Source organism: Prionailurus viverrinus, chromosome B3 (genome assembly GCF_022837055.1).
Source record: "Prionailurus viverrinus isolate Anna chromosome B3, UM_Priviv_1.0, whole genome shotgun sequence".
NCBI lineage: Eukaryota > Metazoa > Chordata > Mammalia > Carnivora > Felidae > Prionailurus > Prionailurus viverrinus.
In genome coordinates this window covers 24,058,044-24,071,779 of record NC_062566.1, presented here as the reverse complement: position 1 = coordinate 24,071,779, position 13,736 = coordinate 24,058,044, and the positions used below count along the sequence as shown (strand labels likewise).

The 13,736-nt window shown below is 41.3% G+C and overlaps 1 protein-coding gene across 3 annotated transcripts in view; it reads right to left on the bottom strand.

Annotated features, from left to right (window-relative positions):
* Positions 1-9,404, bottom strand: part of UBE2Q2 (ubiquitin conjugating enzyme E2 Q2) — a 73,359-nt gene extending 63,955 nt beyond the window's left edge. For all 3 annotated transcript variants that reach the window (XM_047862170.1, XM_047862169.1, XM_047862171.1), the window contains exon 1: positions 8,914-9,404. In XM_047862170.1, the coding sequence (XP_047718126.1) occupies positions 8,914-9,105 (192 nt within the window). In that variant the 5' untranslated portion in view covers positions 9,106-9,404. The remainder of the gene's footprint in view (positions 1-8,913) is intronic.
* Positions 9,405-13,736: the final 4,332 nt, after the last annotated feature.

Sequence of the window (13,736 nt, the reverse complement as noted above, 5' to 3'; positions counted from 1 at the left end):
TCCAAACTACTTCTACAAGAATATAAACTGCCTTTTTCAATGTATTGACATTTGCACTAAAGGTATGCATACAATGGTGTGTAAAACTGGTGGAACCTTAGCACAAATAAAGGCAGTGACACCAAACTATACTTATAGTCATGGTATTCTTCACCACTATGCATTCAAGATATTTAAAGCACAAAGAAAAAGGTGTTTTAGTTAAGATTATCTGTGAAGAAGTTATTTTACTAAACCTCAAATCCTTACATAGGTCTTTTTAATATGCCAACTGATGAAATGGAATGCACACATGAAAACTCCTACAGAATACTTGAGAAAAAGCATTTACGTGACCGAGCTGTGAAGTAAACTAACCACTTTAATGGAACACCAATTTTACTTGAAAGGATGACTGACAGACAATGGTTATTTCAACTTGGGTTTTTGACAGAGGTTTTCTCAAAAAAAAAAAAAAAAAAAAAAAGTGTTATTTCAAGGAAAACAAAGGACAGTATTTATTATTGCCAATAATAAAATTCAAGCTTTCAAGCAAAAATTAGAATTTTTGAAAACCTGTATCTACCACCATGAGCTGGAGAGCTTTATCTTAACATAATGCTTTCATGTTATATAATAAACATATCAACATTTAGAAGATTTCAGTGAATGTATTTTCCAAATAACCAATGGATGTTATAAATCATGCAAGGGGGCAGGGGATGGGCTAAATGGGTGATGGGCATTAAGGAGGGCACTTGTCTTGATGAGCACTGGGTATTACATGTAGGTGATGAAAATTCTACTCCTGAGGCTATTATACTATATGTTAACTAACTAGAATTTAAATAAAAATTTTGGGGGAAAAAAAAACATGCAAGAGTAAAAGATCCATCCATTCACAGTTCAAGAAAAACCTAATTTTGGTGAAGTATTCAAAAAGAATAACTATAATTGTTTAAATGGCTATTAAAATATTTCTACTTTTCCAACCAAGTGTCTGTGAGAGGCTGAATTTTCTTCATAATATTTCATTCAAAACAACATATCCCCACAGAGTGAATGTAGAAAGAAATGACAGGCCAGACATCAAAGACATTTATCAGAAATGTAAAATTATGCCACTATTCTCACTAAAATGTTTTGGTGTAGAAAATGTAGCCATTTTTCATAATAATATTTTTATTAACATGTAATGGGTTTATTTCAATGAATATTTTAAATATTTGTTTTAATTTCTAATGATAAATATTAACATATAACCTACAAAAACAAAGGCTCCTTGGGCCCTCAGTATACTTTTAAATAGTATAAAGGAATCTGGACTCCAAAAAGAAGAGCTAACTTCTCCACACCTCCTCCCACTTGGCCCAGAATGTCTTCCTTGGAAGAAACATCCCTTCACCATTCTATATTAACCGATGTGGTTCCACTGGAGCTAGTTTTCCTAACTCCTTCCCATCCTCCTACCTCTTTCCCTTGACTCAAAACTTGGTCACAGGGCTCTAATGAGCCCATTCCACTCCCAGTGATTAGCGGTCAGGTGGGCTTAACCAGGCAAATCTAGGTCTTCTCTGGGACTAAAATTCTCTTTCTGGGAGATCTGGAGTCATAAGGACAATGCTGGCCAGCCTGGGGTAGCCAGCATTTATCTTACCAAAACAAAAAGGGTTTATGTAAACCCTTTTCTAAAAGGTCATAGATACTAGTATTTTCTGCCATGACGTGAGACTGCACACTTGCTAACATTTTTGCCAATCTGTTAAATAAAAGGTTCTACCTGGAAAGGGAAAAAAGTTCCTATACAATATAATTTGTTAGAGCTCCAGAAACCAGTTCATCAGTAAGAATGGAATGCCATCACTTCTAGGAAAGTCTCAAAGGATAATGTCCTCCATGCACAAGAATTTAGCTCTAGCTATTTATGTCCAAAACATTACTTAAAATAGAAAAAAAAAAAAAACAAAAACAATAGAAATCACCTGTACGTCCAATACCAGGAAACATGACAAACTCCATGTTACAGTCCTACAATAGAACACCACATGATAATGGAGGACATTATAGAGGAGTAACTTATGACAGATCTACAATTCTGTCAAGTAAAAAAACAGATTACAAAACAATCTGACATTTAAGGGAGAGGAAGTCTATATAAGCATAGGAGAAAAGACAAGATATATATCAAAAATTTGATAGTAGTGTCTTCTGAGTGGTAAAATTACAGGTGATTTTTTTTTCCCATTTGTGCTTATCTGGTTTCTCAATTTCTTACAATAATAATGTCTTGTTTTCTACATTATAAAACATCCACCACCACCACCTCTGGAAACTAAGCGTGCACAAACTTTGCATCACGTTCAAGGTTTGTTCAGTGTAATATTTAAAAGACAATCTACTTCGGGGATGCCTGGGTAACTCAGCCGGTTGTCTGACTCCTGGTTTGGGCTTAGGTCATGATCTCATGGTTCCAGGGGTTTGAGCCTCAAGTCAGGCTCGGTGCTGACAGTACAGAGCCTCCTTGGGATTCTCTCCCTCTCTCTCCACCCCACACCCCTGCTCCTGCTTGTGTTTCTCTTTCTCTCAAAATAAACTTAAAAAAAAAAGACAATCTACGTCGAACAGCATCCAAAATTATGACCAATAGATTTAAATCTAAGCATACGCTCAATCTCTCAAATATATGAAGCATTTTAATTTTTACAACTAAACGTATATCTTGAAAAGATAGTTTCTTTACTATTTCTCTTTAAAATAACCCACAATGTGCCAATTTTAAGCACTTGGATGGTGCTCAAAAATCTCAATATAAGTTCAGGCAGTTTTCTTTACATTGTATGTTTCAGTGCTTATAACACAGCTCTTTTTCACCAGAGTTATGAAAATTTTAGACTTAAATAAACAATTATCTAGGCATCTAATTACTCAGGACCTTTTTTCCTCCTGTTCTATTAGTTGTATCAGGCTTGCAGGATGAAGTTGTCTGTGACCACCACCATAAAGGTTATAAGGGAACACATTTTCAAACAAGTTCATCACCACTACCATTATCACCATAAAATGTTACATTATCTTAATCTGAGGCAACACAACTCAAGGTTAATCAAACCAACCTCTTAGCCCGTCATTGCTTATGAAAATTATGTCTAATTCAGAAATAACTCGTCTACTTTCTACGTAAATCCACTAAGAGATCAAAGTGTGGCTCAACATTAAGCACCAGCCAGCAAAACTGCCTTCCAGGCTGCTCAGTTTCTGCTATCTTTCCAAATAATAGAACATAGAACATGGCCATCTCCAAGGACTTCATAACTTTTTGAAAACTGGTGCACAAAACTTTTTGTTGAAGGTTCAGAGGTATAACAGTTGTAATTCTTCCAGAGTCCAGTTATGAGACACACTACTTTCACATTCTGTTGTTCAGTAAATGTGGGGTGGAGAACAAAACTGACAGAATTACCTTATAGGACCCTAATAAAAGTCTAACTGCTCTGACATTAAAAAAATAAAAAGCTACCAAAAAAAAGAAATTACTCCCTGCTAATCATTTTATAAGTACACAACTAAGTAACATGATCGGAGCCCACAAAAGCAGAATGAAAAATCTAATACCTGGTGAAAGAAAAATACACACATACCCTGTGATCTGAAAATACTTAAGTGTTCTGAGTAGCAAATTACAGCTAATCAAAACATCACTGTAAGTAAACTGAGGCAGACAAAGTAAAGGTGCTGAAGAAGAGTCAAACCACCCAATGTGCAGAAACCACTAGACAGTTTCCTTGGTCCGGAGTCTGCTTTGTCTTTCAGAATAATCTTTTAGAAGAGAACACAGAACACTGTTACAACAGCCTTGGAAAAGGGAACTCTGGTTCATCACTCTGGCTCTCCAGGAATGCTTTACTTTTGGCAGGGACTGTTTGTCAATTCAATTCCCCACCCCTCAACTAGCTGACATTTATCTAATACTATCCTTTTCCAGGTCTAAGGAAGTTTAACAAAAAAGCAAGTTACTAAGGGTATACACCATTCATAAAATGGAAACCTAAGTCTCCTCTTCATGTATCTGTTCTTTCAAGGGCGGGCATAAAAATGGGGATAAAGGAGGATAGATAGATAACAACTAGGAATTTGACTCTATACTATAAATTGGTCAGATGAATGGAAACAATGATTGTCTGACCCGAAAGTACCACTAAGGTGTTCAGCATGATGGTTCTGCTATTTCCAAATGATTCTCCAGGAGTTCAATTTGGAAAAGTAATCTGTCCCAGGAGGGCAGACCAAAGAAAAAGTCTTGGACTCTTTAACCAAGTTGTTCATGATTTCCTTTGTATAGCCTTGATGGGGCTACTTTTTAATATACTAGACTAGAAAAGTAAAGTCTAGTAAAGACTAGAAACATGAAAAATTAAGAAATTAACAGCACTGACTTATTTCCCATGTAAATCTGTTAGAAAGCACTTTTCAAAATAAAATGTTATTCAGCCATCAATTTCATAACTGTAGAGGACATTATTCTTGATAAAGAGCTTTCCTATATAAGCTTTCAAGCAGGACAAAAAAGTATTATCTACTTTATAGAAAAATACAGTACAGGAAGTGATTTGCTTAAGGTCCCAGCTACTAAGTATAGACTAAACCTTTTTCTCTCACCTAAACTCCAAGCTCTAACATTTGTTATTTTAGTGTCTGGCTGTGGGGGCAGGGAAGGGAAGGGAATTTTTCACAATGATGAACAGAAATGTAATTAGCAAAACAAAAAAATGTGCTACCACACATTTTACCACTGGCAAATAGTCACTACTCATGCAGAAAGAGTAATGGCTTATGCTACCCAAACAATAAAAGTATGAAGTTTTATTTGTTTACCAGCTAATTTACATCCTCGGGGGGATTTTTCACTCTGAAACAGTGATTCCCTACCAAGAGTTACCAGATGCCAAGAAGTCCATAAAAGGAGTAGTGGAGTTGCCAAGTCACGTTAGATATTTCAAAAGGACTAAAAGAAAGCCATGTATTAGCTCCCAATAAGGCCACACAGGTTATTAAGACAAGCTGCTTTGCTTTTAGGTGTGAGCATAACAACTGGATGTTAGTGCTAACTAGCTATTAGATGTTTGCATGACACTCCTTCATATCAGGAATTCACAGAAAACAGTAAGAAAGACTCATTGAGATTGAAAATAGCATTCTTTCCCTTCATATTTAATATTAGGACAGATTTATATAACAGGAAAAGATTTAGTTCAATTCCTTTGGCTTATACAGTAAAACATGTTTTGTTTTTTACTTCTTAAACCTGTCTTTCATATGAAGTCAAATTACAGATTTCCTATCTAGTGACCTTTTAAATCTTAACAATTGTGGGTAGAGAGACAGAGAGAGAGAGAGCGCGCGCGCGCAAAGAGGGCAGAAGGGAAGAGAATCCCAAGCAGGCTCCACACTCAAGCACAGAGCCCAACATGGGGATTGATCCTAGGACCACAAGCTGAGCTGAAATCAACAGCGGGATGCTCAACTGACTGAGCCACTCAGGTGCCCCTAAATATTTAAATGTTTCTTGATGTTATATCTGCACTTTTGACAAACTCTTTGCAGTTAACTTACACAGTAGTTAAAGATTTTTGTTCAAACAGAACATAGCTAAAACGGTGGCCTTATAGCCAATAGGACAGATATTTACTGAGCATTTACTGAGTGGAAGATAAAAAGCGTAATTATAGACTATTCTTCCCTGCCATCATAAAAAAAAAAAAGACAATCATCTAAAACTATTATAAACAAAACATAAGAAAACAAGGGGCATCGGGGTGGCTCAGTTCGTTGGGCATCTGATTTTTGGCTCAGGTCATGATCTCACAATTCGTGGGTTCAAGCCCCACGTCAGGCTCTATGCTGACAAGCTCGGAGCCTGAAACCTGCTTCAGATTCTGTGTCTCCCTCTCTCTCAAAAATAAACATTTAAAAAACATGTAAAAAACAAGAACAACAGAACCCAAACAGTAAATAGTAAGGTCTACAGAATGGAGGAAGGGAAAATAAATACTAGCATAAACTGAATATAAACTCATAGAATAGCCTTGAGGGATGGTCAGACATGGAAAGACAGATTGGAGTGGGGTAAGGGGCACATTCCATCTGGGAAAAACTTATGCAGAAACCTGAAAGAAAAAGGGGGCACAGTATCTTTAGAAAATTATTCAGAAACTGGCATGCATGAGTGTAAGGAAACAACTGGTGAGGTACTACTCACTCAAATGTTAAAGAAACTACATAAGTATGCTTCTTGGTGAGCAATGGAAAAGACAGTCTGGTATACAGCAGAGCTCAATAAATATTTGGGAATAAGAGAAAATAAGAAAAATTAAAGAATAGATCAAACTCATTACTTTTTTTTTAAGAACTATAACCTTGTAGAGAATAGCAATTCACAAACACAGATACGTGTGGCATTTGAAATCCAATTCCATTTTTCTTTGCTCTTTCCCTCTTAAAAATGGCATGGACACTAGCAAGCCATTCAGATTTTATAAAAGCACTTACCTATGCTTAAAGGGTCTTTATCTTTTAGAGATACTCACTGAAATATTTACAGATGAAGTGACAAAGGGTCTTTATCTTTTAGAGATACTCACTGAAATATTTACAGATGAAGTGACAGGTCAAGAACCTGCTTCAGAATAATGTGAGGTGGGGTACAGATGAAATAAGATTGGCCAAAAATTTATCACTGTTGCGGCTGAGTACATGGAGGTTCTCCACACTATTCAACTTCTGTGTATGTTTGATGTTTGTCCATAAAAAGTTAATACACATTCATACACACTGAGCTTCCATCATGATAATTATCTTTGGATAATATCTGTCATAATTTTGAGTAGTTTCTACTATGGTACCATTATACCAGTCCCTACCAAATCCTCCTTTCACTGGGTATCTCTCATTCACTCCTTGCTCCACTTCCTAATCCGGGTCTTCACTCAATACTTTGTGTGCAGCTTACTCCTATCAGCCTATTGTATGGTTCTCAATGTGGGCAGTGCTGGCATTTGAAGAGGAATAATTCTTTGTTGTGGCAGACTGCCTGAACATTACAAGACATCTGGCATCCAATGGACCCCTGGCACTAAATGCCAGCACAGCAGTACCACCATCCTACAAGCGATTGAGATAACCTAAACCATACATACACATTTCCTAATATCACACACTAATTAAACCTGTAGTGAACTACCCCCTAGTGCTAGATGGGAAACACATTTTTCCAACTTACTACCTCAGTAATTTAGTAGCTCCCCACAGCCTACAAGTTCAGTACTCTATCATGCAAACCAGCCCTACCTTTTCCTGGTCATACCCCCAACTTCAACCAGAATAATCACCATGCAGGCCAGTCTCCGTCATGGTCACTACTACCTCCTATTTCCCGTCCTTGGAAAATCTTCTCTTTTACCAGCCTCTATCCCCATAATTTGTCAACTCCTAAGCAAAGCACATTTTCTCAAGCTTTGGTGTTTTGGGATTGCATTTCTCTGTTTAAAATGCACTTCCACTCCAAGATTCAACTCACCTGTGGCAGCCCAACTCCACTGTCAGCCTCTCACCAAAGGCTTCTCTGAAGCACCACCCCACGACCAAACTCAAAATTAATTGCTCTTTGGCTTTCAGAATGACACCACAGAACCTGGTAACACTTTGTTATATGAAACTCTTCCCCTAAGATTTCGTTCTGAAAGCAGGGAATGCGTGGTCCAGTTTTGCAGAAACCAGTCAAAACCTAGAACAGAACATCTATATGTTCAATAGATGGCTTCTCTCCTCAGTACAGCACTTGTTATTTTTCTTTCAAAAATACACCCTATTCCCCCAGATATTCTTTCTGAAAATTATTTTAAGGTCAATTATCATAACTTTAAGGCCTTTCCAAACTCTGGAGTACCGGGCACACTTTAGGCACCTGAGTAGCCAGGTGCCTAAAGGCACCAAAAAGACTTCACCAAAAGGAATCAAAGACACGAGACTTGAAGGAACATGAAACTACCACCTTGACTCCTGTTATAAGGACCATCCATATTCTGCAGTTTGTAACAATACCCTAAATCAAGTTCACCACAGTTTAATCACACACGGTCACGAAAAACATTCAATATTTCAATTATCTTACTAAGTCCCGGGTTTCTAACAAGCTTCCAACTTGAAAGAGTAAGCTTTAAATCGTCTTTTTGGCTTTGGGCAACCTTTTGGCTGCAAATAACTCATTACTTACACACAGGAGGAGCTATGTAAGCAAACACGGATACCACCACCTGCCGAATCCAGGTACAAAGCACCTTTCAGAAACAGGTACGCGCAGAGCCAGGCCAGCAGGAAGGGGATAATTCAAACAGTACCAGAGGCTGCATTCTAAACTTTTTTCCCCTCGAATGCATTAGTTTTCAATAGCAGTTTTTCCTTAACACAAACTTAAAAATAATTGTGTGAATAAGCAGGACCAGGAAAACCTGACTGAAGAGTAAGGCGTTAAAACTGGAGGGCCCTTCCCCGCCGGGGCTCAAATAGCCATAGCCGACCGGCCTCGCGTGGCCCCGGGAGCAGGCCGGCGGTGGGGAGCCATGGCGACCCGGCGAGGGAAAGGGCCGCCGCAATCTCCCAACCCCAAGCGCGGAGACGGGAACCTACGGGGACCAGCCCCAAACCCAGACCCGCGGAAAAAGCTGAGAAATGCGCCGCCCGCCTTCTCCCACCAAAGCCTGGAGCCTGCAAGGCTGGGCCTGGGCTGGGCCCCTTGCCGGGGGAAAGGGGCGGATTCGCCCCGCCCGGGGACCCGGGAACCAAGGGGCCTCTACAGGACCGACTCCCCTTTGTCCGGGAACTCAGGGGACCCCTTTCCGCCTTCGCCTGGCTCCGAGGGGCTGAGCCCGGGCGCCTCACCGTGATGTTGCAATGGAGTGTGAGCGGCGGCGGCGGCGGTGAGTGTAGGCTGCCGGGCGGTGCCGCAGGCGGCAGCAGGAACTGGCAATGGAGCTCGTCCAGCTTCCAGCTGACGATGCGGAATCGCTCGTGGTTCTTATCGAAGATGGACGCCAGGAACTTCAGCTCTGCCTTGAGCCCTGACACGGACATCTTCCCCTCATCTCCGGCAGGAGGGGTGCGAAAGGGGAGCCGGGCCCGGGGCCGCCGTCACGGCCGCGACCGCCCCGCAGGGCCGGTCCGGGACCGCGCTCTTGCGGCTCCGCCTCTCCCCGCCGCCGAGGCCCGCGTGGGATGGCGGCTGAAAATGGCTAGGGACACCGAGGCCTCTGCCAGCAACTGTGTAGCGGGCGGCCGGAGCGGCTGCTCTCTTTGTAACTGACTCTGCCGGTAGGGGACCGCGGCCCCGCGGCTTAAAAGGGCAACAGCGACACCGCCCCCGCTACCGACTGGGAAAGGGCTGCCCCCACCCCGCCCCCATCCCCTCCCCGCCCTGGCGCGCCCCGCGCGCCCCTGTTCCGGCGCGTGCACGCGGCCTGCGCGCGGGCTCGCCTCGCCGCCCCCTCCTCGCCGTGACCCAACCCTCTTCCTCCCCAGCCCATCTGCTTCGCTCCTCGTGCTCTAAGACGCGAGGCTTGGGGCCAGCTGGCTCCCAGGTCCCTGATCACCTGGAGGAGCAGGAGACCACTGCGCGCCCCCGCTCCCAAGCCTGGGGCGGGCCACGTGCGCGGCCTATTGCGCCGGCCACGTTGGCGCTGCTGCGGACGCGCGCCAGCCCCTTGGGGGCGGCTCCTCCTCTAGGCTCTGAGCACACCACCCACTCACCTGACCCAGGCCAGGCCCTAATGGGAGGCGGCGGGCGGCGGGTAGCTCTTCGGACGCAAATCGGCCCACTTACCTTCATCTTCGCTGCTCTAACCCCAGTCCTAGCCCCACTTCGCTACCCTGGGTTCCTGCCAGGGCCTTTTTTCTCTCTTCCTTTCCTGCCTTGAGTTTTTGTCCTGTTTCCCAAGTTTAGGGAAACCCTCCACCTCCCATAGAGGCAGGGCTGGCCTATTTTCAGTAAAGTCTTAGCTCAAATGTCATTTCTGAGAGGGCCTCCCTGACCGCCCAATCTAAAATAGCCACCCAGTCACTATGTCACATCATCCTATGTTATTTTTTTTCCTCTCAGCACCTATCACCATCTGATATTTTTCTTGTTTGTTCATTGCCTCTGCCCAAGGTGAATGTCTTACTCAGGGTAGTATCCCCAGGATCTAGAACAAAACCTTTCGTAGACACCCAGTGTTACTGAATGAATGCTCCTATCTGGAATGCCCAGCACTTAATACAATCGGTGGCACATTCTAGATGGATGAAGGACTGTATGGCAGTCTAAAGGAATACAGTATAATTGGGCAGGCAATAGTATGTTTAGTAATACGTACTAGAAGCAGTATCCATCCCATAAGTGTGCAACCTATGTAGTTGTACAGGGCTGCTAGCTTAAAAGGAGCTTGTGCTTGGTTTAATGCTCTGCTGTAGCCCTTTTGAAGTCCTTAATAACTTTTCAACAAGGGGTTCTGCATTTTCCTTTTACACCTGTCTTGACTGGAGGTGTCTAACTTTCTCTGCTGTCTGAATGTTTCCTGCTTTGTGATCTACAAGTGGTTCCTGGTCTACTGGTCCCTTAGATGATATAATACAGAACAACAAAGGGAGATATTAGGTCCACTGAATGAGGAATATTTTTAAAGTTTTTCTTTTCATTTACTTCTGAAATATTGTATCATATTATAGTGCTTCTTAATTTTCAGGGAGTCACAGACCCTCCAGAGAATTTAATAAAAGTTATCCATTTTCCTGGGAAAAGATCTCTGCATATAAAGTGTTGTATCTATGGGGATTCATGGTCCTGACACTAGAGATACCATTATGAATTGGGACCAAGAGGAGAAGGGGTTCCAGTCCTGAGGTGTGAGGCAGAAATAACTAGAATACTGTATTGGCACTAGTACTGGGTTAAACACTGGAGTGGTTTGCTGCTTGCTTTTTCCCAGTACTCTTGGGACCCTAATGGGCATGGTAGTCATGAACAAGGAATTCAGACAAAGGGGAACAACCTGTTCAGAACCTAACGACTCTGAGAAATAAAATGCTCTAAACAAGTTATTTAATCTATCTAAGCTTTATTTTGTTATCTCTAAATTGTTATAAGTAGCTTTATACATGAAAATGCTTTTACTAGTTATATTTCAGATATAAACCTATAAATATCAACTTCACAAGCATTTTTTTAACATCTGCTCTGTGCCAAGCCATAAAGGGCTAGACAGAATAGAATCTGAATTCAGGACGCTTAAAGTCTAGCTTTGGAAACAAAACACTGTTTCCAGATGCTTTAGGCTGCAGATAACAGAAAACTGTGACTTACAATTGCTTGGACAATAAGGAAATGTATTACTTCACATAATGGGAAGTTCAGAGTCAGGGCAGGCTCCAGGATTGGTGATTAGATCTTCAATGATATGAATAGACCAGATTCTCTCCATCTTCTTTGTCAGGATGAGAGCAAGGAGGCTGTAGAGCAGTTCTTGTGGGTTGCACCTAGACATGACAATATCCAGAGTCAGAAAAGACTGTTTCTTCCATGTCTCCTTCTAAGACATGGGGACCTTTGCAAGATTCTGCCCAGCTGTCTTCCCTTGTGTGTCATTGGCAAGAAATGTGTCACATGCCCATCCCTAAACCAATCACAGGTAAATGGATAGGACCATTATCATTCAGTGGACTTCCAATCATCTGGGATGGAATGGATGTTGAGACAACCACAATGTTTACTAGACTCACAAATAAAGATAACATCAGACCACAACTGATAAGTTCAAACTACTGAACTAGCACCCAACAAGGAAGAAATTATTTCCAGAAATTACTTGATAAAAGATGATCATGTTCAGAGAATATCCAAGAGCCCAGTTGATTATACAGTATAATCCAAGAAGATAAATTTGAGATGTTATCTGACACCTGATTTCAGGAGCCCTGAAATACCATGCTAGGGACTACACTTTCATTTGGTGAGAGTCATCACTGTTAAGATTAACCTGACATTAATGTGTACAAAATAGATTTCAGTGGGTTTAAAACTGTGAAGTAGCCATGAAGAAGAAGCAGGAAACCCAGAATCTAGATCTGACCTGCCATTAACTCAATAGAGTAAGTCACATTCAGCTCTGAGTTTCTTCAGCTCAAATAATAGTCTTTCAGATTGGTCCAAATCAATAGAGAGAAACAATGAAGTAGGAGATGTAACAGTGGGAGTAGAAAGGACTACACCGATTCTAGGGATAATTCTGAGATAGAACTGCTAGATGTTAGAGTTGATACAGAGAGAGAGAGAGAGAGAGAGGTGTCTTATTTAAAGTAACATTGACATTTCTAGAGCAGGTGGCTGGGAGGGAGTGATGTTATTGATACAGCCAGAAAAAAGATGAATTTGAGGTGATAATGGGACCTCAGAGAATTTGTATTATAGGCCTTGAGTTTATAAGGGAAGTCAGCTCAAGACACATTAATTGTAGATCAGCCACACAGAATGATAGTAGAAGCCTGAGTGTGGGTATGATCGTTGAGTCACAGGGGAGGGAAGACAACTTAGGGCATTGAAGGGACCCTGAGTCATTGAAGAAGTCAATGTGTGTCAGATTATCTGTGGAAAGGACAAAAAAGACAAGGACCAAGAAAAATCCAAGGGCTTTAGGGATTAGGAGGTCTATGGTGTTTTAGAGAAACATTACAATAGAATGGACATGGGATAGAAGCAAAGACACTGTATGTAGACTATGACTTTGAAAGGTTTCAGAGTAATGAGAAAGATGAATGGTCATTTGCAGTAGCAAAGCAAAGGGAAACTTTGTTCTGTTTTTATTATAATATAGACAGAGGTAGATTTATTGTGAATCTTAACCTTCAGGACCCCTCACACTTGCACGAGTCCCTTCTAAATACAGCTGAAGGGACTGTACAACCTTGAACACCACAGGTTTGAATTCACAGTTCCATTTACATGCAGATTTTTTTTCTGATAAATACAGTCTAGTATTGTAAATGTATTTTCTCTCCCTTATGATTTTCTTAGCAACATTTTCTTTTTTCTGTCCTTATTGTAAGAATACAATATATAATACATATAAATACAAATTATGTGTTAATTGACTTTATGTTATTGGTAAGGCTTTTGGTCAATAGTAGGCTATTAGTAGTTATGTTTTGGGAAGTCAAAAGCTGCATGCAAACTTTTGACTGTGTGGTGGATCAGGACCTCTAACTCCTAAATTGTTCAAGGGTCAGTTGTAAATATTGACTTTTGTTCCCAAGTTGGTATTTGTAATTTTGTGTTCTTTTTCTTGAAGAGGGCTCCCAAGATTGAATAAGCTTCAGGCCCTACAAAACCTGGATCTGCCCCTAAAAAGAGAGTCATTTATAGGCAATGAAAACTGAAGATACCAGAGGGGAGATAGGGCACAGAACTAGGTCCTAGAAGAGGAGGAAAAGGACAGGATAAGGAGTTACTCATGGAAAGGAATCCCTTCCAACTCCATGGAGGGTGAGGGTGAGGATGGGGGAAAGAATGGGAGGAAGACAAAGAAATGTTGAGTTGGAATGGAGGGTTGTTGAGAAACCTCAAACTGAATGACCTTGATTTCAACAAGGCAAGGTGGAAGATGGGCAAGACAAAGACAGAAACCTGAGGACAAGGGAGTACTGACAAAAATTTGTTGAGAACTCTGACCCTGGAA